This window comes from Arachis hypogaea, chromosome 18, assembly GCF_003086295.3.
Source record: "Arachis hypogaea cultivar Tifrunner chromosome 18, arahy.Tifrunner.gnm2.J5K5, whole genome shotgun sequence".
In the NCBI taxonomy this organism is placed as follows: Eukaryota; Viridiplantae; Streptophyta; class Magnoliopsida; order Fabales; family Fabaceae; genus Arachis; species Arachis hypogaea.
In genome coordinates, this window is record NC_092053.1 from 53,765,092 (window position 1) to 53,789,381 (window position 24,290).

A 24,290-nucleotide genomic window follows, 5' to 3' on the forward strand; every position below is an offset into this window, starting at 1 on the left:
CCCAATTTACAAAACTCATAACCAATAATAAGAACATACCTCCCTGCAGTTTCTTGAGAAGACGACCCGATGTTTGAATACTTCAGTTATCAATTTTAAAGGGATTTGTTACTTGTGACAACCAAAACTTTTGTACGAAAGGATTTTCTGTTGGTTTAGAAGCTATACTTACAACGCGATTATATTTGCGAATTTCTTTACCGATAGAAAACCTGATCGTCAATCGCTAATGCCCATGCTAGCATGGCTACACAAAGTTTGTGCGTGGTAGTCACGGAGGACATTCAAGGCCCATCAAAGGTTACCACAAAGGGTCAACCAAAAAGTAAAAGGCTTAGGGCTAACCTAGAGAAGCCGATCAAGAAATCTATGCGGAGGAAGCGGAAGAATTCAATCCCGGTAAGTATCTCCATTATTATAAAGTTGCACTTTTAGTACAAAGTTGATTATGTAGATAGTGACTTATCTTCGGCTGTGTCTGTTTTCTTTCAGGATAATCGTGTAGAATCTTCTAGAAACATAGAATTGGAGGCTTATGATGGGCAAATTGTACAGCAAGGAGTTGGTGGTTTCATGTCTCTGTTGATCTCGTTCGGCAATACCTAGTCTGTTTTGGATATAGATTCTACTATATTATTTCATAGGTCCATTTTATTAGGTGTTTCATGTCAAGCTTGTTGGATCTCCAATGGACTATGTATGCTAGTGGTCATTTTGTATTATGGGTTTTTGACGGTTAGTCATTTGGTAGGATGTCAAACTGAATTCATGTTTTGTTTATGCTAAAAGACTTTTGCCAAAAGACCTTGAGTACATAGGGAATATTATTATAGGCATATTACAATGTTTCTAAATCCTACTTAACTATGTCTATGTTAGCATGTGAGTGGTACACTTAGTCACTAATGGATAATAAGTCAAATGTTCATTTCATTAGGTATATAAATGGTTACCATAATACTTGTGCAGCTAGTATGATGAAGTAGTTACTGGTAACATATGCTGGATGTTCAATTCAATAGGTATGCAGATGGTTATAATATTTCTTAATTGGATAGTTATTCATTTTGATTCATTTTAGTCAAGCACAGTTAACAATGACCAGATATTCAATTCACTAGGTATGCGGATGGTTAGCCTAATGTTACGTTGATAGTTGTTTGATTGCATTTGGGTTAACTAGTTACTAATTTAAAAACCGTAGATGTTCATTTCACAGGGTATTCAAATGGTTATTGTAAGAGTTATACAGATAGAGTGTTTAATTAGTTATAGGTAACATATATATACTGGATGTTTGCTTCAATAGGTATGCGGATGGTTATTTCGATTCCTAATTGGATGCTCATTCCTGTCGACTTGGTGTAGTCTTGGGTTTTTAAGAATTGTTGGATGGTCGATTCAGTAGGTGTCCGGGTGGTTATTCTAACTTCCATCATTGATAGTTGGTTATTTGCATTTGGCTTAACTAGTTGCGTTTGGAAAAATACTAGATGTTCAAGTCACTATGTATGCGAAAGGATACTTTTATCCTAAAGTGTGTGATTCTTATCTCTTGTCCTGTATGTATAAAAAATATCATGATGTAAGAATTATATAATCATAGTATTTGAAGAACTAACAGACCATCAAAATGTTACCCATTAGGAAATATGACCTTGTGTATAATAATTAAACTCCATTTCGAGAACAAGTGAACAATGTCAAAAAGGTAATTGTGCTAACAGAATTAACTACAGGTATTTATTTCTCCCTTTCTCTATCTTTCTTATGGGTAATCCTTCTACCCATTGAATCAATGTCCTTGTGCTTGGTGTCATGAATGGTGATCTCACCTCCTTACACTTGTTTCTCGGATGGTTGCGGCGCACATGTTCAGCCTTTTCTTCCAATAAAGTTCACACTGATGACAAGTCATCTTAGCCTATTTTCACTAGTTTTTTTTACTTATTTTCAATTGATTTATGCACTTTCTTGAGCCATAAGCAAGCCAATTGGGTAGATTTCCATGTTTCCTTTGATTCAATCAACCATGTATGAATTAATGCAATTTCATGAGATTTTATGCTATAATTGTCATATATTATGAAAGAATAACAAACTCATGATTTTGAGCAAAGCTTTGATGTGTTTGGTTGATTGATGATAGGTGAAAAGAGTTTTGAAGAAGGTTGAAGAAAGAAGGAATGGCTAGGAGCAAGAGAGAACAAAAAGTTTGAGCCAAAGTTTGCCTCAAACTTTAGCTCAAACTTTTAAAAGAGTTGAAAACATACCAGAGGAAAAAAAGCTTGAGCCAAAGTTTGCCTCAAACTTTAGCTCAAACTTTTGGAAGAATTGAAAACACTCCAGAGGAAAAAAAGCTTGAGCAAAAGTTTGCCTCAAACTTTAGCTCAAACTTTTGGGAGAAAAGCTTGAGCCAACATTTGCCTCAAAATTTTTGGCAAACGTTGGCCTCACAAAACCAACACCCTGGAGGAGAAAAGCTTGCGCCAACGTTTGCCTCAAACTTTTTGGCAAACGTTGGCGCCACACTTGCACACCCTGGAGGAGAAAAGTTTGTGCCAACGTTTGCCTCAAGCTTTTTGGCAAACGTTGGCGCCACGCACATTTACAAGGGGGCCAATGTTTGAGCAAAAGTTTGACCTCAAACTTTGGCTCAAACTTTGGTAGCAGCAAGCTTAAGCTATCTGGTATAAAAAGTTTGAGTAAAAGTTTGCCTCAAACTTTTACTCAAACTTTTACTCAAACTTTTATGATTTCAACCCGGTTCACAATGGATCTTTCTCCAACTCCAAGAGCAATCAACCAAGGCCTTTATCAACCCAATTCCATCAAGAACAAAGGCCAATTCAAGGCTTGAAGACCATTTTAAGAAAGTGTATAAATAGCTTAGGATTTAAGTTTTCAGGAGAGTAGTTTTTCTTTTAGAGCTTTCCATTTTAGTTTTGCTGAGAGCTTTTGGTTTTGGAATTTTTTTGAGTTTCTGAGTTTCGGAGAGGAGACTTGAATTCTCTTCTTATTAGTTTTCTTGTTTTCAATTTCAATCACACTTGTCTTGAGTCTTGGGTGCTGAGAATTGGGGAAATTCTGTCTCAATCTCACCTTGAGATCTCTTTCTGTTTCTCTTACTGCACCATTGGAGAATTGAGATTTACATTCAAGTTTTCTTCTGTTTTGATCTTCTGTTTCTTGCAATTGAATTCTACAATTGGATCTAGGAAGGCATTGAGATCTAGACTTGGTTATCTAGTCTCTTGGGTCCTGAGATCTGGAGTTTGCATTTTAAATTTTCTGTTTAAGGCTTTTCAAATTAATTTACATTTTCGTTCTAGATCTGTTTCAATTCAAGTCACTCTCTACTTGTCTGATTAATGAAATTTGCTTTTCTTTCTTTAAATTCTGCAAATCCACTTCCCAAATTCCCTTTACAATTCAAGCCATTTACATTTCTTGCACTTTAAAATTCTGCAATTTACATTTCTTACGTTCTAAGTTTCTGCCATTTAATTTCTTGTTCTTTAAGATTCAGCACATTTACCTTCTCTGCTCTTTAATTTACTGCAATTGTCCCTCTCCCTTTTAATTTCATGCAATTTAGCTTCTGTCGAATACAAACCACTCAAATCAACTCTTGATTCGCTTGACTAAATCAACCACTGAACTAAAATTGCTCAATCCTTCAATCCCTGTGGGATCGACCTCACTCCCGTGAGTTTTTATTACTTGATGCGACCCGGTACACTTGCCGGTTAGATTTGGGTGTTTTGGAGAAATTCGTTTTTTCCACAAATTTTCCCATCACACACCTGATCAATTGATGCATTTTGTGGGCCCATGACAATGTCTAACTTTAGCTCCAATTTGATTGACCTGAGTATATCCTGTATGGTATTTTGATATTGAGCGAGAGGTTAGAAACGTTATAGTAATATGTATCTCAAACAACAAATTAAAAACAGAAGGTCTGGTAAACTAACATCTTCCCATTCATCCAGTTTACAATCTTCGGTCCACTTCTCCATGAATTTAATGACATAGATGCTACAATCACAACTACATAGCGAGTAAGATTGGTGCTATTAGGATGATACGCATGTTACAGCAACTGCATTACGGATACATTGTTGGGTGTATTTTCCTTGATCAACTTACCCGTTTAGTTGCTTAGGCACTTTAGCATATGCACGACTCAGACCATTTGTACTGTGCTCATATGTGGGGATGGCCACTTTAGCCATGTCTTTCAATTAGTCGTTCCTGCAAAATAGCTTAATTAGTTTTTTTGTGTTAATATATCATAGGTTTACATATTAGTAATGCTCACGGGGTATAGGGGATGTCATATGTTACCACATATGCATCAAGTTTACTCCGTCGAGCATCGGGAGCCTCAGCATGCAAACTTTCAATTACCAAGATCCTCTTCCTTGCAACCTCAAATGCATACAGCCACCAATGGCTTTACGAATACATCGGGATAAACTACTGCAACAAAAAATTCACAAGGTACAACATATTCAACACATGATTCCGTTGCATTCCATCCATGATTGTGTACCATTTCTAAATTAAATAATACCGATTATTATTTGTAAGACCTAATTAGAATCAAGAATTGTCACAATCACTTAAAATTACAACTGTAACCTGCTGGGTTGATGCATGTATGACCATTAATGAAAGTGTCAATATACGGACAAAATCAATATACACTTCTCAAATCAAACAATCATCCCCATTTTATGTAAAATGAACATTCCCCATCCTTCCCTCTATTAATGAGTAAGATTCAATAAGTTCAGGAATAAAATGCAACCGGCATAGCCTAACATAATCGAGACAAACTAAGCCAACCAGACAGAACAATTAACACGGATAACTATGTTCAGCTTATCTGAAGACTGTATAAGATGAAATAAATAATCAGATTCATGTCTCACCCATTTTCTTGTGGCTGCGTCGACTTTATTGAAGAACCTAGGATCCTCTTCGAAGTTTGCACCTAGCCCGACATATAGCAGAACTGGCCCATCAGTGAATGAATCCAAGTTTTGATGTTGTGCCACCATTTCCTGTTATGCAAAAAGCAGTCAGTGGGCCAACAGGTTCTATAAGATTGGAAAAAACCTGTAATTTTCATACCAATATTCTTGGACACACATAATAGAAATTACGTTTGAATCTTGTAGACCTTGAATCATTCAATGTGTAGCACATCCATTACACGATCTTCATGGTGAAGGTTAAATGCATGATATTGAAGACAATACCAAACCAATGAGGTTAACTACAACATGGAGTTCAGTCACGTACATTGTTGTTGACCTAAGCACGTGCTTTCAACTTCCATAGATCCTTCCTAAAGAGCACTAGATGTGACATACCTTTGTAGGTTGCCAACGCTTGCTCTTTGTCAAGGGACGAGTTCAGGATCCAACCTTCGACTATTTCTCGTTACACTTTTCTAACTTGACATTCTTAAGCCTCGGATGTACTGATGAGGGTGAGAATGGGGTCGGTGTTGTCTCAAGCTGAGTCAACCCAAGAGAAAAGCTACGCTTTCCCAGGCTTGGTGTGTGGCAATGTGAATTCTTTGGCATCACCGTCTGGATAGGTTCCATGCTTATCGGCCTTGCGTACCAACCTTGTTCAATTTCATCCAGTATTTCTTCAATTTCTGGACATTGCATTAGGTCCAAGTCAAAGTCACTGCATCAATTGCAAATGATGTTAGCAAACATAAAGAGTTTAAGCCTTTAAATCATAGGAATCATAACATATGAAGAATTGATACAAACAACAGATTTTAACCCATAGAACTCGTCTGTCAAAATCGTATCCAGTAAGTTACACCAATGCTGTTGATGGTGTAATTGGATCCGGATCATGGGCCTCTGACAGTTTTTCATCAGTATTTTGCTCTTTGCCACTGTCCTCGCCGTGTGTTGGGATCTTATTATGTGGCTTCCCGTCTTGTTGAAATAGTCGGCAGATTCTTTTAGCAATTGGCTCATTATCTTCATCATCAGAGTTGGTAGCAACTACAACTTTCTCCTTGCGCTTTTAGGTAGCTTCGTCTTTTCGTGACATTGTCCTGACTCTGCACGATCTGCCTTTGACGATGCGTAATTTTTTTCGCGTGCCTTTTCTAGTTTCCTAGGTTGTAAATGTCGACCGGGTCACAAGAAAGAAAACTACCAACATATTCTATATGCAACACACAATAAAGCAGAGAGGTTGACACTGTAAACTTAAATCAGCCACCTTGGTGCTGAGATGAACATCCACATAAGTGTCACAATAACCATCCACATATAAAGTAAACTGAACATCCAGCGGATTTGACTAGATTAAAAAAACAGAAACAATTCCAACAAAGTTAACCACGAATGCGAGTTGTAATGTAAGGAAAACAACCTATATTCACAGTAACATAGACTCACATTTTGCGCTGCTGTATTGTCTTCTGGCAGTTTTGGCTGAAATGGGCTCGAGGGTGGTTGCTCTGAGGTATTTCGAGACCAGCTTCTCATGGCTCCCTTCTTGATTTCCTGGGTAGATACATCCACAAAATCAAATAATAACCATACCGACTTCCACATACGAATATAATCATAACCATACCAAACATCGAAAGCATAAAAGAACATATCACTAGTTTTGCAGTTATGAATAACCACATCAAAATAGCATATAATCTAAACACCTAAAGATTGTTTGAGTAGCTAATTTAAATTCCAATAGGTGAATTACCTTGTGTGCTGTTGTAATCTTGCGTTCCCTCTGTGGGCTTGCTTCTTTGGAGGCGGTCTGAGAACATGTCTTATTTGCTTCACGCTTAGGTTCTTTAGCCATTTCTGCCTTGTCTCTGATGCAATCCTAATTGGTAAACACCAAATGCGTTAGATAGTAAGCATCCAGATTCTACACGGGGCACATTCTTCCAGGTTATTAAAATCACCCCTCGGTTAAGTTGATTAGTATAGTACAAAAAAGAAGTCATCTGGGTTAGTACCTGGGAAAGGACATTGGTTGCCTTCTTTTCAAGCTCAGCAGCAGTCCATGCAGTGACCCATACTCTGGTTCTGGACAGTAATCTAACGGACCATGCTTAAGTCACTGGAAGTACAACACCTGCATGCAAGAAGTTGAGCACTTTAGGGATGCACCATAAATGGAAAGAATGACATAGTAGCATTTTAAAAAATTAACATACCAACAAGGAGAACATGCAGCCACCACAAGTTTCATGCTTCTTGATTTTGTATTTTTCAATAACCATCCCCAACCACTTGAATGTCTTCAACGGCTAATTGAATTTGCTGGGGTCCGAGACATCCAGTATCGGAGGTATGTGCCACGATGATATATTTGTTGACTTGTTGGGCATAAGAACATTTTTAGGACCACCAATATAAAGTGTCATCTAAAATCTGTCCGTTCTGCCTCAGTGTCCATGGGGCAGCTATATACAAAGTCGCGCAGTTGTGTGGTCATTTTTTTCTGGAATTGTGATTTGATTGCCACATGGGCAACATTATTCTTGTTGAGTTTAGAAAAGTCAGTGCCTAAATTGAACAAATAGTCAAGTATATACAACAACTGTTAGCAAAGATAAAACAAAACCGATCAAGCATGTCCAACAAAGGATAACTAAGAAACAAGGGCAACTTACCACCAGAGGATATGCCTAAAGCCTTCCCGATCAACTCAGCGTTAATGCGGATGTTGCCGACATCCACTTGCAGTGTGTTTGAATCCACATCGTATGCCTTTGCCAGTTGAACCACTATACTTTGCTTCATTGGCCAGTATGGAATCCTCTTCACAAATCCAAACCCAATAGCTTCAATCTCAGCCAACTTCGAATTGCCATTATTATTTTCCAAGTGGGTGATCGACCCGTTCATATAACATGGTGAACAACGCTTCTCGACCAATTTCTATAAACGAAGAAATATACGTTACAAGCAACGACAATCAAGATGGATAAATGGTGAAATGCATATTACGTTTTTACCCATTTGAGTGTTTTTCATCAACTAAAATCAAGAGGAATGTAGCCTGTTAAGAACCAACAAATCATGAGCTTACCCACATACTAAACATTATCATACAAGTAGAATACAATTAGCTAATGACCCATAGAGCAACATTACATTTAATTTTAAAAATTATCATCACAACTTAAATTACAACTAGAGTAAACTAATTAGGCAAAACCAGCAAAAAAGGAAATCACAACTCAGTCAAACCTCCCATCACACCAACTAATTTTGAAACTCACATATGATAACAATTGAAATGTGTCCCAAACCTTAAAGAAGTTGAAACTAACACTATTAGAATTAGTACCAATGAACAATGTAACAAAACACTAAATTGTACGGTGCAGTTTTCAACAAACTAATGGTAACCCGTAAATACAAAAAGTGAAACAAGCACATGATCACCCACTCAACTGAAACAAAGATTAAATTATTGAATACAAAACAACCATCTGTATACGTGGTGAAAATAGAAAATCCAAAGTCATAAGGTAAGATACAAATTCATTAAAGATCTGGCAGAGTAGCAAATTACAATATCTATTGTTTATAAAAAAACTAACAAAAAACCCAACCCAAATCCAGAACCATATACATATATGTTTTCACTAGAATAACCATAATTATTTTCAAACAAAATTTTAAGCTAAAACATATGTAACTACTTAAACTGCAACAAATTGCCTTCACATGTTCATGTCACAATTTGAAAAAACTGACGTAACTAACTGGTGAGGAGCATATTAAATCAGTCGTAACCCAAAAGTTCATAAAGTAATCAAACCATATATTAATCACCCAAGCAAAACAAGCATTAATTTACTGATTTAAGCCAACCATCCGTACATGTGGTAACATAAGCAGCCGATACAAATTAAATAAAAAATCAATAGTGCAACGAATTCAAAAAATGAGCCAGTCGAAGATCCGTGCCGACTAACGTAATGCTTGGACAGACCAAACCCAAACTCAAGAAATATATAAACCAAGCTAGTAACTAAATAGGAAATCAGCAACAAAAAGGGGTTCTTTTCTTCCACATCAGTCCAAGTGATAAAACTTGAAGCTTGCTGAAGATTGGAGGCATGGCGACAGAGACTGGAAGCTCCTCCGCTATGGCCGGTGTCGGACGGTGGCATGAGGAGGGACGTGGGGTGAGGGAAGGAGCGCGCGAGGACCGTGAGGGAGGGAACTTGAAGCTTACGGGCTATTCAGCATTGCCTTTGGTGCGTTCAACTGCGACGTTGCGTGCGGGAGATTGGCGGCACGGCGTCGGAGAGCGAGAGTTCCTCCGTAACAAGAGGTGTTCGACGGTGGCATGATGGAGGGACACAGGATGAGGGCAGCAGTACCCGAGCACCGTGAGCAAACGCACGTGAAGCTAGCGATTAGAGTGGGTGGGCAGTGCCGAATGTTCAGCTTGTAGTGGACTCGCTAGAGGTTGAGTTGCAGCACCGGCGGTATGGGTCCTGGAGTGTTGCTGTATCTCATGGGTCAAAAAAGGGGGGTTAGGAATAGGATGGTTAAAATTAGGATTGTAAAAATTAGGATTTATGGGGGTAATTTTGGGGGTGGATTGTGTTTTGACTTTATTGGGCTACTTTTAGATCCCGTTGTTCACATTGTTCAGAAAAGTCTTTGTCTACTTTGCAAAACCAATTAAATTAATTATGAAGTGTTGCTTCTCTGTATTTTTTCGTGTTAAGTTAGTTTGTTTTAATATATATAAAAAATCGAGTATTACACTTATTAAAAGGTTAAAAACAAAAAACAAAAGAACAAAAATCCCCAAAAATTAAATCTAACATGCTTTCAAAGAATTAATAAACCTACCAGTAGCAACATAATTCGCTGCATTATTAGTCACTACATGAATAATATTATCAGGTCCAACCCATTCAATCACCTCCGAAAACAAATGACACACGCTTGAAGCATTTTTTTTACCACATTTAAAGCATCTACATATTTCACAAAGCACAACCCTTTCGAACAATAAACCAAAAAATTAATCAACGTTTTTTGCCTTTGATCTGTCTAACCATCAATCTTGAGGGTAATTCTAGTTTCTTTCCAAGCAGACCTATAGCTATCAACAACTATTTGACACTCCCTTTTGAGATTGATGGGTAGAAAAATGCCGATTAAGAATTTTGATAAAAATAGCGTTGCAAGTACAGTCTTAACCGACGAAAATTCTACTATCAATTTAGAATATGTCATAATTAAGAACAAATAACCGGGAGTAGAATCCCGGGTCATTTCCCTAAGAGTTGACATAGGATGAAAATTATTGGTTAGGATTTTCCTGAATATTTTTGAAATTGAGAACAGAAAAATAAATGGCTAGGAATTAAAGCAATGAATACTAATAAGCGGTGTTATGTATTTAAAATAAAAGGCCTTGATCAGGTGAGAGAATTGGGGTTTCTATCCTTGTTGTCTTTCCCAAGTAGAATAGTAAATGTTCATTGCTTCCACTTAGTTATCCTCTAACAATTAAAGGAAAGTCAAGTGGTTATTGATGGATGAACAAAACCGCTGGCTAGAAATTTTATCTCAAAATAAGATTAACGTTGTAAGTATAGTTCCGAGCCAACAAGTAACGCTCAAATCAAATGATAAATTCAATACAAAACATATAAACCGAGAGTCCTCAAACCTCGGGTCGTTCTCCCTAGGAATGCAACGGAATGCTATAGGCTTTTGGTTGTTACAAGGGCAAAAAGGGTTTTGTAATGAAAGAACGAAAGATTAAAAGAACTAACCAATGAAATAACTAAGAGGTGAGCAAAATTGTAATAAATGCAAGTAAAGGGAAGGTAAGGTAAAAACTAGTGAAAATGCTATAAATGCAATAAAAGCCTTGACTTGGGAATGAGGATCCAAGGAATCCTATCATCACCATAACCACAACTATGGTAATTATAATGAGTCAATCTCGCCTAGTTAACCCCAACCATGGAGGAGTAAGTCAAGCAAGCATAATTGACCTTAATCCATAAGTCCTAGCTAATTTACCAAACTAGTTGATAAAAGGCTAGCATCAATGGAGACAAGAGTCAACTAACTACCCAAAAATTACCACTAAATATCGGATATTATGACTCTAGTATCCTAGGAACTTAAACCACAAGCCAAGATGGGAAAATCTACCCAAAACTTAAAGTTGGCATTTTCACAAACACCTTGAGTGCATGAAAGTAAAACATGGAAAGCCTGCAAAGTAAAATGGAAAGCTATAACCAACTATTGACAAAAGTAAATGTAAACAAGCAATCAAACATAAGGGAAGCATGAAACATAAAATTCATTGATCAAAACTTCAAGAAACACAAAACTGCAATATGAACAAAGTAACTTGAACCAAAAAAAGAAATGAAAGTAGAGACAATGTAATTAAAGAGGAATTAAAGAGTACTTACAGTTAAAGATGATCAAATCTAAAATTAAGCTTGCTATATAATGCTACATGAGAGTGAAAATTAAAACCCTAAGAGAGCAATGCTATACTACTCCTACTCCTACTCCTAATTACTCTCTAAAACTACCTAAGTGAGCTCCCTTAGCTAATGTGTTGAATCTCCCTTATATAGCACTCCAAATTCAGCTCCAAGCCTTCAAAATTTGGGCCAAAAGCCCTCAGAAAATGCATAGCGCACGTTTCATTAACAAAATCACGTGCAGGGACCTGTGTGGACGCACAAGTACTCGTGCGCACGCACACGTTGATGTGTGTGCTTTCCTTGTTTTCTTCATGTTTTCTCCCTTGTACATGCTTCCTTCCACTTTTGGTCATCCATTCTTGCCTCTAAAGTCTGAAATTGCTCACAAACCATATCACGGCATCGAATGACATAAAAGTGGGATTAAAAATCACTAATCTAAGCATTAAAATGCATGTTTTCACTTTCAGAATCAAATTAGGGACCAAACACAAAAGTATGCTATTTTGGTGCTTAAGTGTGACTTCATATGATAGAATCCATTCAAATCAAGCCAAAATACATCAGAAAATATGGACTCTTCAGTTATCACTACTCTAGCCCACAAGTCCTAGTCACTTCATGGAGAAGGACTAGAGTTGGTGAGAGTTGAGTTAGCCAGCAATTTCCAATTACAGATAATACTTGAGTATCACAACTTAAGGGACCCCAATTAATCAACCCCTAAGCCAAGTTGGAAGATCTACTCCATTAACATGAATGCCATTTTCATAAACATAAAATCAGAGTAAATAAAAGACATATTAATTATGAGAAATTAATTAAATCAAAATTTGCACTATCAATAATTGAGCATAATCAAACATGTACTAAAATTAAACATAAAAATAATTCAATGCATTAATAAAATTCAAAAATAACAAGATCCAAACATGAATTCAAGCAATTAAATGGAAAAATAAAAGTAATAGAAGTAATAGAGAAGAAAACTGTAAGAACAATGACTCCAATTGAAGGTAGTAGCAGCTCTCTCAAGATCCAATTCAAAGTAAAACCAAGAACATCATAAAACCTAGGAGAAGTAGTGTTTTTTTTCCTCTCTAGAATTCAAAAAAATCAAAACTAAAGTGAAAAGTGTAGTTTGTCAGTCTCAGCTCCATCCCTGCCTCTAGTCTGTATTTTAGGGCTTAGATCTGGGTCCAAATCAGCCCAGAAATTGCCCCCAGCGAGTTCTATTAAGTGCAGCACGTGACGCTCTGTCACACGTACGCGTCGGCCACGCGTATGCATCTCTGAACCTTGCACCTGTCCACGCGTGTGCGTCAGTCACGCGTACGTGTCGCTGAACGACGCTCCTGGTCACGCGCACACGTCGACCATGCATGCGCGTCGCTCCTCGCTTCTCAATTCTTCAATTTCTCGTGCTCCTTCCACTTTAACATGCTTCATCTTCATCTTGTAAGCCATATATGCCCTATAAACCTGAAAACACTTAACAAACACATCACGGTATCGAATGGTAATAAAGGAGAATTAAAAATTAATAATTTTAGGGCCTAGAAAACATGTTTTCAATCATAGCACAATATTGGGAAGGAAAATTAAAAACATACAATTTATATGAATAAGTGTGAGAATAGTTGATAAAACTCACTCAATTCAGTCCAAAATATATCATAAAATAGTGATTTATCAGAGATCGGCTAATAAGTTAACCCTCAGCTTATCGTAAGAAGGACCTTTATAACCAGGCCCAATTCCAGCAACACCATCCAACATATTTTGAAAAAATAGTGACGTAACCGCATTGAAAGGAACCCTACAATCCAAAAGCCATGTAGCCACTCGCTTATCAACTTCATGAAATGCATCTTTGTTTTGAAACACACTTTTCAGACTTGGTTGACCTCCCGGAGTTGATCTTGGTGCAAACATAGGATGAATAATGGTTTTTGCTTTCTTTTTTGGATCGCCTCCAATTACCTTCTTAGTTGGTAACTGACTCGGAGTTTGTTGTTCTTCTTGTGCTATTGCTTCGTCAATTGCATCCTCAATCTCTTCACTACCCTTTTCATTAAAACATACATTCCTTTTACTAGTTTTACTTTTCTGAATCTCTTTCAATAAACCTTCCATTTATTTTTCTATGTCATAAGGGACCTTAGAACACTTCTTAATATCTCCCTTTATCTTCGCCATATATTTTTTCATTCTATTAATTTCCCCACCCCCAAATGTACTCAAACAAAATAAGCATTGATAATGCAATTTTCCTCCAAGAAGGATCAGTTTTGCCCCGAACATTAGAAGTTTGTGATTGACTATCATTAGATCTAGGAGGAAGAGAAGGTTCATTCAAAGCTGAATTATTCTCAGCATTATTATTCCTAGGTAATTCTTGGCTGATACTATCATCCATACCTAAAAGTTACTAGCGATCCAATAACAATACAATTCAACAACTAATCAACTAATCAATGCCTCAACAGCAAGGTTTAGCACCCAACAACTAATCAATTATCAAGGTTTCAACAATAAACTATAACAATTAATCATGCTTCAAGGAATCAGCTTCAACAATCAATCATTTAATAATGCTTCAAGTAATCAGCACCAAATAATTAATCATTTAATCATGCTTCAAGCAATCAACTTCAACCATTAATCATTTAATAATGCTTCAAGCAATCAACATCAAAAAATGAATCAACAACAATTATTCATGCTTCAAGCAATCAACAGCAAGGTTTAGAACCAACAATTAATCACACTTCAACAGTTATTGTTAAAACAAATTAGATTTATACCTAAGGTTAGTGAAAGACAGGAAAGAATGCAGAGCTGGTGGCGACAGGGATAGCGGCTGGCAAGAGGCAAGACAGTGGCTGAAGGGTAGAAGGGTCGAACAGAGCTGGTGCAGTAGGAAGACACTGCGCGACAGCAAGTGGCGCTGGCGCTGGCTGCAATTTCGACGGCTGACTTCGCGACAGAAAGTGGCTACGCAAATGGAAAGCTGGCTGAAAGGAACTTATGACGATGAGTGACTTCCACGAAACTTGCGACGGCGGCGGTGGCTTGACGGAGGTTGTGCCGGAAGCTCGAAGTGGAGACTAAAGATGTGAAAACTGAGAGCGAGAGGTGAGAATGGAGGGCTGAAGGCTCGAGAATGGGTCTGTGGGTGTCTGGGTGAAAAGTGAAGACTAGGGTTCCTTTCAGGAAGGCAAAACACAGCGTATTTGGCAAAATTTTAAAATTGGCCGATCACAGTTCGATTCGACCGACCAATTCCTAACTAGTTTGGCGGTCTAACTCCAATTTTTGAATTTGACGGTTTTACCTTCTATCCAAACCGTATTTGTCGGTCGAACTGGTTTCAGAATATTAGTGCTTTGTATGTAATAATAATAATAATGATAATAATTTATGAGATTTGAATTTTCGTATATTATGAGATGTATTTTTTATTTTGTTGTTTATAATAGTGTATTAGCATTTGTTAATCTAGATTTTATTTATTAAATGCATGTAATAATAATAAATGTAAAATAAATCTAAATAATAAATATTTTATACTTTAATTAAGAGTTGTTATATTTAAGAATTAAAAATAGGAAAAGATATTTTTATGAATATATGTAATAAATATATAGTTAGACAATACGAAAGCATAGTTGGTTAATTTTTGAAAAAGTTAGAGATTAAATTAACTCATCAAACCAATTTTAGAGATGAAGATGAACATTATTTTAAAAATAAATGATTTAATTTCATATATAATAATATTTAAATAAAGTTGTAGTTCTCATAAAAAGTATATTTTTCTTGGTTTTAATCTCTTATAAATATTTTTATTATTTTTTATTTAAAATATTTAAAATATTTTATTTTAATTACTACTTACTATTAGTTTATTATTTTATGATAAATTTTATATCTTAATATTTTAACTTATGATGCATAGACATTGATATAGCTTCGGATATGGACACGTCACGATACGGAATATAGAGATATACAAATTTAAAATTCTTATAAGACACGGAGACATGACATATATATAAAATATAAAGTATTTTTTAGATAAATTATAATGATATTTTGTTATTTTATTAATATTAAAATATAAATTAATTTTTCAATTATTTTTAGTATTTTTTAATTATATAAAATATTTTTTGTTTTAATAATTAATAATATATATTATTTATAAATTATTTTAAAAATACATGTTAAGAATAAAGTTAAACATGTTGACACGTGATAGTATTTAAATATGTCCAAGCGTGTTCGAATAAAAAATTTGATAAAATTTTTAGAGAAATTTGATCTCATTATTAACGCAATAAACTATCCGCTTTTTATTTTTAATATGGAGGAAGGTGTGGGTGTAACAGCATTATGGAGAATAGAGGTGCTTTTTCTGCGCATGTGGTGTCAGGAGGCTGAAATCGGATCGAGCGATTTAGAGCAAGGAACTCGGACGGTCCGATTAGAGGAGATCTACAAAAAAATAATTTTTTTATAAAACTCGGACGGTCCGTTTTGATTTAAAAAAAAAAAAAAACTAAAAACGGAGGGTCCGTTTTGTTTTAAAGGAAAAATTAAAAAAAAAACAAAAATTGTTAACGGAGGGTCCGTTTTCAGTTTTTTTTTAAAAAAAAAAAAACAAAAAGTGCAAAAGGAGGGTCCGATTTCATGTTAAATAAAAAAAAACAAAAACTAATCGGACGGTCCGATTTGTGATCAACGAATTTTTTAACAAATAACTCGGACGGTCCGATTTCTCCCTGTCCCAACTTGTGTCTAACACCTGTATACACCATAAACAAGCACAACTCACACACTCCTCCAATATAAAAAAAAAATAGCCTAAACTATCACTATAATTTTTAATTTTACCAAAGACAAAATTGGAAGAAAAAATAATTGATAAATATCAAAACTAAAAGCGTTATTCTATTATTATTATTATTATTATTATTATTAGTTTATGATAATGATAAAATAAGTCTAAAGTACTAAATTAGTCCTTTATTATAATCTTGTTTTAATTTGTTTAACGTATCATATTTGAATCCAAAAAAGTTTCATTTAACTTTAATTTAGTCCTACCGTGAGATCAAAGTTAAATAATTAATGAAATGTCCTACATGATAGGAGTACAGGAACAAGGTCGATAATTTGGAGAATAAATACAAGTTCCAGAGGCACAAAATCAACTATAGATGCATCAATATATTTATTTATCATTCTCCTTAGTTCTATAGAAAATATTTCATTTAAATTATAAAAAAATAATAAATAAATGTATTGATGCATTCACGGTTGATTTTGTGCCTGTGGAACTTGTACTTATTCTCTAAATTATCGATCTTGTTCTTGTACTGCTGTTATGTATGACATTTCCTTAATTATTTAACTTTGACATCACGGTGGAACTACATTGAAACTAAATGAAACTTTTTTTAATTTAAATAGAACACTTTAAACTTTAAGAACCAAAACAATATTACCTCCAATGGTAGGAGACTAATTTAGTAATTTATCCAATAAAATAATATATAACATGAAACTTATGATGACCAAACATGTGCATACATTAATTAATTCATTTACCAGAAACAATCCAAGTGTGTCACCAGTAACCAAAAGAAAAGAAACCGAAGAGAAAGAAGAAGCATTAGAAGAGAAAATGGGTGCCTCTCTGATTAGGCACTATGCCACTCACCACACATTAACATTCCAATTTCGTCAAACAAATCATTACCCCTTAGACTCAACACATTGAAGCACAAATAAGCAAAGAAAAAAGAATTTCTCATTTTCTATTTTCTTTTCTTCCGTTTATTATTATTTAATATTATTTTTTTTCCTTCCATATTGGCAGGCCCAGCAACAATGGCGGAAGTTAGTGAACACGTCTTTTCAATCTGCACCGTCTATTGTTATATCGTGTCAACTCGATCACAGTCATAAATTGATATGATAGTAACAGTGCATGCAAGAAGAACCAACAGCGCAGCAATAAGAACAAAGAAGAAGAAGAAGAGAAACAGCAACCTCAACTAGTTTTGCCACTTCGCTGTAAAGTGCTCTTTAACACACACAACACTTTAGCGTTGACTAAGAAAAATTCAACTAGTTCTTTTCTTTCTTTCTTTTTATTTTATTTTTTTCTCTGTTCTTCACGGTTCAGCTCCACTTTCATGCTCTCATCAATCAATGCAGTGTCTTAATCTTTTTGCTTTCTATCTTGCTGTCATTGTTATTTGCCTAATAAAAAGGGTAGGTCTATGTCACACTGTTATTGAATGCTTTTAATTTGGTGTGGTTCTATTTTTTTTTTCTCAATTGGGGTTGTTGTTTTCGTTATTTTTTCCCTTTTCTTTTATTGCTTCTTCGAGTTGCTCTCACTGATAACTCTTCCTTTCACACCACGGTATTTTATTTCTTTTTATTGGTTCCATTTCTGTTTTTGTTTTTTGTGTCTTTCCTCTGTCATTTTCTGCTTTGTCTTGAACCTTCTGAAATAATCTGAATTTTCCAGTGTTCACACTTGAAAAAATATTGTTCTTATGTCTGTTTCTTTTGGTATGATTGCAGTTTCTTCTGATTTCTAAGTGGCTTTGATCATTTTAGCTTCAATTCTCTGTGGCCTAATAACAAAAGGCCACACCTTGATGCAGTTTCTATTATTGGTTTATCTAAGAGAACAGACATGGCATTATTGGAAAATTGGTTCCACATGATCATGGTGATGATGTTTTTCCATGGCATAGTGTTTGTGAGTTCAATCAATGAAGAAGGTTCAAGCCTTTTGCAGTTCAAAAGTTCCCTTTTTGATGCAAATAACAAGCTTCACAATTGGGATTCTTCTGACTCCACACCATGCAATTGGACTGGTGTGCAATGCACCCATTCATCATTGGTAACTTCTGTTAAACTCTACCACCTTAATCTTTCTGGCACTTTATCTCCTAGAATCTGTGACCTTCCAAGGCTAATTGAGTTGAATCTCTCAAAGAATTTCATTTCTGGTCCAATTCCTGATGGTTTTGCTAATTGCCATAGTTTGGAGATTCTAGATCTTTGTACAAACCGGCTCCATGGAGAAATTCTAACCCCAATTCGGAATATAACAAAACTTAGGAAGCTTTACCTTTGTGAAAATTATATGTATGGTGAGGTACCTGAAGATCTTGGGAACTTAGCTTCACTTGAGGAGTTAGTTATATATAGCAACAACTTAACTGGGATCATTCCTAAATCAATTAGCAAGTTGAAGAAGCTTAGGGTTATTCGGGCGGGACTGAATGCTCTCTCAGGGCCAATACCAGCTGAGATTAGTGAGTGTGACAGCTTGGAGACATTGGGTTTGGCGCAGAATCAGCTAGAAGGTTCTATTCCAAGAGAGCTTCAAAAGCTTCAGAACCTTACCAACTTGATTCTATGGCAAAACTCACTGTCCGGGGAGATTCCTCCCGAGATTGGGAACATTAGTAACCTGCAATTGCTTGCCTTGCATATGAATTCGTTTGTCGGTGATGTCCCGAAGGAGCTCGGAAAATTGTCGCAGTTGAAGAGGTTGTACATATACACCAACCAGTTGAATGGAACAATTCCACCAGAGCTAGGGAACTGCACAAATGCTATTGAGATAGATTTTTCGGAGAACCGTTTGGTTGGGTTCATTCCCAAAGAGTTGGGGAAGATGTCTAATCTTACCTTGCTTCATTTGTTTGAAAACCATTTGGAGGGTCATGTTCCTCATGAGCTTGGCCAATTGAAGCAGCTAAAGAATCTAGACCTTTCAATGAATGAGTTAACAGGTACAATTCCATTGGAGTTTCAAAATCTTTCATTGATGGAGGATTTGCAGCTATTTGACAACAAGCTTGAGGGAACGATTCCTCCTCATCTTGGGGCCATTAAGAACCTTACAATTCTCGATATCTCTTCGAATAATTTTGTTGGTCCAATACCTGTTCATCTATGTCAATATCAGAAGCTGCAGTTCTTGAGCCTTGGGTCGAATCGGCTGTCCGGAAATGTTCCCTATAGGCTGAGGACTTGCAAATCTCTTGGGCAGCTAATGTTGGGGGACAACATGTTGACAGGAAGTTTACCAGTTGAGTTGTATGAACTTCACAATCTTACTGCACTCGACCTTAAACAGAACCGATTTTCCGGGCTGATAAGCCCAGGGATAGGTCAATTAAAGAAATTGGAAAGGCTTCTCTTGTCGGATAATCATTTTGAAGGTTATCTCCCTTCTGAGATTGGAAATTTATCACAACTTGTCGCGTTCAATATTTCCTCCAACAGTTTCAGTGGAAGCATTCCACGTGAATTGGGAAACTGTGTAAAGCTACAGAGGCTTGATCTTAGCAGGAACAACTTCACTGGTGAGCTTCCAGAAAAAATTGGCAAGCTGGTGAATCTGGAGCTGTTGAAAGCTTCCGATAATAGGCTCTCTGGTGAAATACCTGGCAGTTTGGGGAATCTTATTCGCCTCACGGAGCTTGAGCTAGGTGGCAACCTATTCTCAGGAAGCATCCCTTTTCATTTGGGAGGACTTACTTATGTTCAGATCGCACTTAACTTGAGCCACAACAATCTTTCTGGTACGATTCCTATAAGCTTGGGGAACTTGCTAATGTTGGAATCACTTTACTTAAACGACAATCAACTCATTGGTGAGATTCCTGAATCAATCGGTAGCCTTCCTAGCCTTATAGTATGCAATGTCTCCAACAACAAGCTGGTAGGAACTGTTCCAGATAAACCTGCATTTAGAAAGATGGATTTCTCAAATTTTGCCGGGAACAATGGGTTATGCCGATTAGGTACTTATCATTGTCATCCACCTGTATCTTCAACTCATTCAGCGAAAGCAAGCTGGATCAGAGATGGTTCAACTAGGGAAAAGATAGTTAGCATTGTTTCTGGTGTGGTCGGATTTGTTTCTCTTATTTTCATAGTAGGTATATGTTACGCCATGAGGCGGCGTAGCCCTGCTTTTGTGTCGCTTGAAGGGCAAACAAGACCTCATGTCACTGATAACTATTATTTTCCGAAAGAAGGCTTTACATACCAGGATCTCTTGGAAGCCACCGGAAATTTTGCAGAATCAGCGGTTATAGGAAGAGGAGCTTGTGGCACTGTCTACAAGGCTATTATGAATGACGGCGAAGTGATTGCAGTGAAAAAGCTGAATTCTCGAGGAGATGGAGCAAACGTTGACCGAAGCTTCCTTGCTGAGATTTCAACCCTTGGAAAAATCAGGCATAGGAACATTGTGAAGCTGCATGGATTTTGTTATCACGAGGATTCGAATCTTCTCTTATATGAATACATGGAAAACGGAAGCCTTGGGGAACAACTTCACTCAAATTCAAGCAGGTGTGTGCTGGATTGGAGTGATCGATATAAAATTGCTTTGGGAGCAGCAGAAGGCCTATGCTATCTTCATTTTGATTGCAAACCTCAAATCATTCATCGCGATATAAAATCAAACAACATATTGCTTGATGAATTGTTTCAGGCTCATGTTGGAGACTTCGGCTTGGCAAAGTTGATTGATTTTTCCTACTCGAAATCCATGTCTGCTGTGGCAGGTTCATATGGCTACATTGCCCCAGGTTAGAATAAGCTCCATTATATATAGCTATAGCTGCAACACTTATAGCTTTACTGATTACCATAATTGAGTCCTATTTCCGGAGACTACGATGACACACCACCTTCTGTTTCTTACACTAAGATAATTCAATGGTATAGATCTCAGCATAATTTTGTGTCAATCATTTCTTTCTGATCTGAATCATTCATTATCTTGGTGTATCACACACAAATTTAACTTCATTGATTCTAGATATTCTCCTTATTTTATTTTTTCGTTATGATTTACTTTCCAGCATTCATTTTTATCAGATGAAACAAGACAATGCATATTATCAAATGTATAGATAATATTTTCGCCTAGTAGAATTCTAAGTAGATGTTTTCATCTGCTGAGATGCTAATTGCAGTAATCCTTCAGTTTTCTTATGATTTATTGATTGTTTATGTTTGTTTCAGAGTATGCTTACACCATGAAGGTGACTGAGAAATGTGACATCTATAGCTTCGGGGTAGTTTTGCTAGAACTAGTCACTGGGAGGTCACCTGTTCAACCATTAGAACAGGGCGGCGATCTGGTGAGTTGGGTGAGAAGGTCGATTCAAGCTTCAGTACCGACATCCGAACTGTTTGACAAGCGATTGAATCTGAGCGTGCAAAGAACAATGGACGAGATGTCTCTTATTCTGAAAATCGCTCTGTTTTGCACCAGCACGTCCCCGCTTACTAGGCCAACAATGAGAGAGGTCATTGCAATGTTGATTGATGCTAGAGAATATGTCAGCAATTCACCATCCACTCCTACATCGGAATCTCCACTTGATGAAGGTTCTTCTTCTAAAGGTTAGAAAGGTTAGATGTTCAAATTTACTTTCGGAGAGTTTGACGTTTATATTCAATACTCCCCCCTTTATTTTTTGTTTCTCTATCACCATCACTTTTTGGTACAATGTATCTAGATAGATTTATCTGACGATGTACCAAACAGTAAAAGTGATAGGAAAAACCATCAGAAGGAGCAATACTTTCTGAAGTGTCAGTTTCCTTGTTCACAATACTTGTGTTAATGAAGTCTAAAGTAGTACATTGATTGATTTCATTCATGTGAGTATATAGATAAAAGTATTTCCAATCCCATATCTCTTTATTCTATTTTCATTTTGGTTACAGTTTCCTTTGATTAAGAATTTAATATCATTCTTTAGATTCTTTAATGGAACGATCAAAACTTACCTTATTCTGATCCTTCTTCACTTTCATTTTTTTGCAGTAACTCTCCCACTGAATTAGTCATAAGTGATTACACATATATTGCAATAACTTGTTCTTGATCACTTAGCTAGATTAATAAAATCTAAAATAATCATATTTGTTCTCGTATTCGCGCAACATGGATTTCAAGCTTCTGCTTCAATCAATTCATTGACGAATCGGATCACTAATTTTCTTGCCATGTTTTTGTGCAGATGGTCTTGAGTTGTAACTTATAAGCTTTCAGCCGATACATGAAGAGTACAGTCATCTCCAGAATAGCAAACGCAATGCGATCTTAAGGTCAAAACCATAGGTATCCTCCTTTTAGAGGGAATCCTATGCTTTAACCAAACCAAGTGCCCTTCACGTGAAGTTTTGTGTGGTAAACTTCTCATCCTAACAATATTAGAAACAAAACTCTCTAATCAATCTATTACACCTTCTAGATATAATTATTAGTTTTAGCAAACCTCACTCACCTCACTACAAGGCATCATTTGTTTCATGCTCTATGCTAGTGAGACTAGAACATACAAAGATTTCAATTTTAATGATGATTATCTTTATGATTTTTGCACAATTGGCCAAATAAAAAAACTGTAAATTTCTGTGGCAGGCCCGGGCTTTCTGATCATCGGTAGTAAACTATGTAGTACAAATTTTGCATACAATCCATTTTGCTTTGGGATATTCGAAGTCATAATTTTCTTTTGTTAGTAATTGAGTATAAAATTTTGTTCTCTGCAACAAGCTTCATATTTTTGGTTGATTTAGATTAGAGGCTCATGGCATTTGTGGTAAACATGATGTGAAGGAGTGAAAGTGAACATGGCGAGAAAATCAGTTTGGTGCCATCACGTGGTCTTCCTCACCTATGTTTCACGAGTATGCATGAGTATTAAATAATATGCGTAAATATAATAATTTTACCAAAAATGTAAAATAAAAATATGGCAACATATATTAAACACAAAATATATCTATATAAATATTGGTCTGGTATTAAATATTAAGAAATCTAATCTAATACTTATAACAATTATCTTGATTATTTTAGATATGACAGATTGTTCAAAAGATTTAGTCCCAAATAAATGAAGTCTAAGATAGTCGTATTGAATGTGTACATGCATATTTGAGTAAAATCGACATTTTTGTATATAAATAATAGTAATGCTACGTAATTAATTAAGTCATTTTGATAATCAAATTTAACTAAGTTGATTTAATATTTTATTGACACAATAAAAATTAGTTGTAAAGAAAAAAGAGAGGTACAAAAAAGAAAATTAATTAGATTTAGACTTAGGTTTGGTTTGGTAAAGCTATTTGAAAAGATATTTGTATTTTTTAGAAGCATAAATATTTTGTTTTGCGTTTGATAAATCAAATTTATGTGTTTCTGCTTGTAATTTTTAAAAAATAGGGGTGTTTTTGAAAAAATTTAAGGGAGAGTTTTTTAAAGTTAGTTTGTGCTTATCAAAATTAAAAAGTCTAATATAACCTCGTACATTAATATTACAGTATTTTTAAATTTTAAAAGCTATTTTACCAAATGCTTTTGTTATTGTCTATACTTATTAAAAATTATTTTTAATTTAATTTATCATACACACAGATGGTACAATTTTTTAAAAGCTAGCTTTTAAAAATTAGTTCTTATAAGCTACTTTTAAAAAGTAAAAGTTTTACCAAATTAAGTCTTAGTTTGATAAAGTTTTTACTTTTTAAAAGTAGTTTATAATAGTTTTCTTTTTTAAATTTTAGCATATGTGTTTGGTAATTAAATTAAAAATAACTTTCAATAAATACAAACAACAACAAATGTGTTTGACAAAATAGTTTTTAAAATTTAAAAACTAATTAATACGTGAGATTATATTAAACCTTTTAATTTTCATAAATACAAGTTATATTTAAA

General features: G+C 35.6%; 1 protein-coding gene across 10 annotated transcripts; it reads left to right on the plus strand.

The window, feature by feature from the left end:
* Nucleotides 1-17,084: 17,084 nt before the first annotated feature.
* Nucleotides 17,085-23,057, plus strand: LOC112771060 (uncharacterized). 10 transcript variants are annotated; one of them, XM_072225417.1, is made up of 5 exons: nucleotides 17,100-17,190; nucleotides 17,382-17,578; nucleotides 18,098-21,135; nucleotides 21,575-21,967; nucleotides 22,582-23,057. In XM_072225417.1, the coding sequence occupies exons 3-4, from the start codon at nucleotides 18,213-18,215 to the stop codon at nucleotides 21,961-21,963; spliced, it is 3,312 nt and encodes a 1,103-aa protein (XP_072081518.1). In that variant the 5' UTR covers nucleotides 17,100-17,190; nucleotides 17,382-17,578; nucleotides 18,098-18,212; the 3' UTR covers nucleotides 21,964-21,967; nucleotides 22,582-23,057. The 10 variants fall into 10 exon arrangements, with proteins under 10 accessions (XP_025671427.1, XP_025671423.1, XP_072081518.1 ...); XM_025815639.3 differs by having other exon boundaries at nucleotides 21,575-21,958; XM_029295096.2 differs by lacking the exon at nucleotides 17,100-17,190 and having other exon boundaries at nucleotides 17,231-17,578; nucleotides 18,098-18,422; nucleotides 18,566-21,135; nucleotides 21,575-21,958.
* Nucleotides 23,058-24,290: the final 1,233 nt, after the last annotated feature.

What these genes read in the sequence shown, in the direction of transcription:
- LOC112771060 (XM_025815638.3), top strand. Translation starts at nt 18,213, where the DNA reads ATGGCATTATTGGAAAATTGGTTCCACATGATCATGGTGATGATGTTT. An exon ending in ATATGGCTACATTGCCCCAG is followed by an intron (nt 21,136 to 21,574) that starts GTTAGAATAAGC and finishes TGTTTGTTTCAG; the next exon opens with AGTATGCTTACACCATGAAG.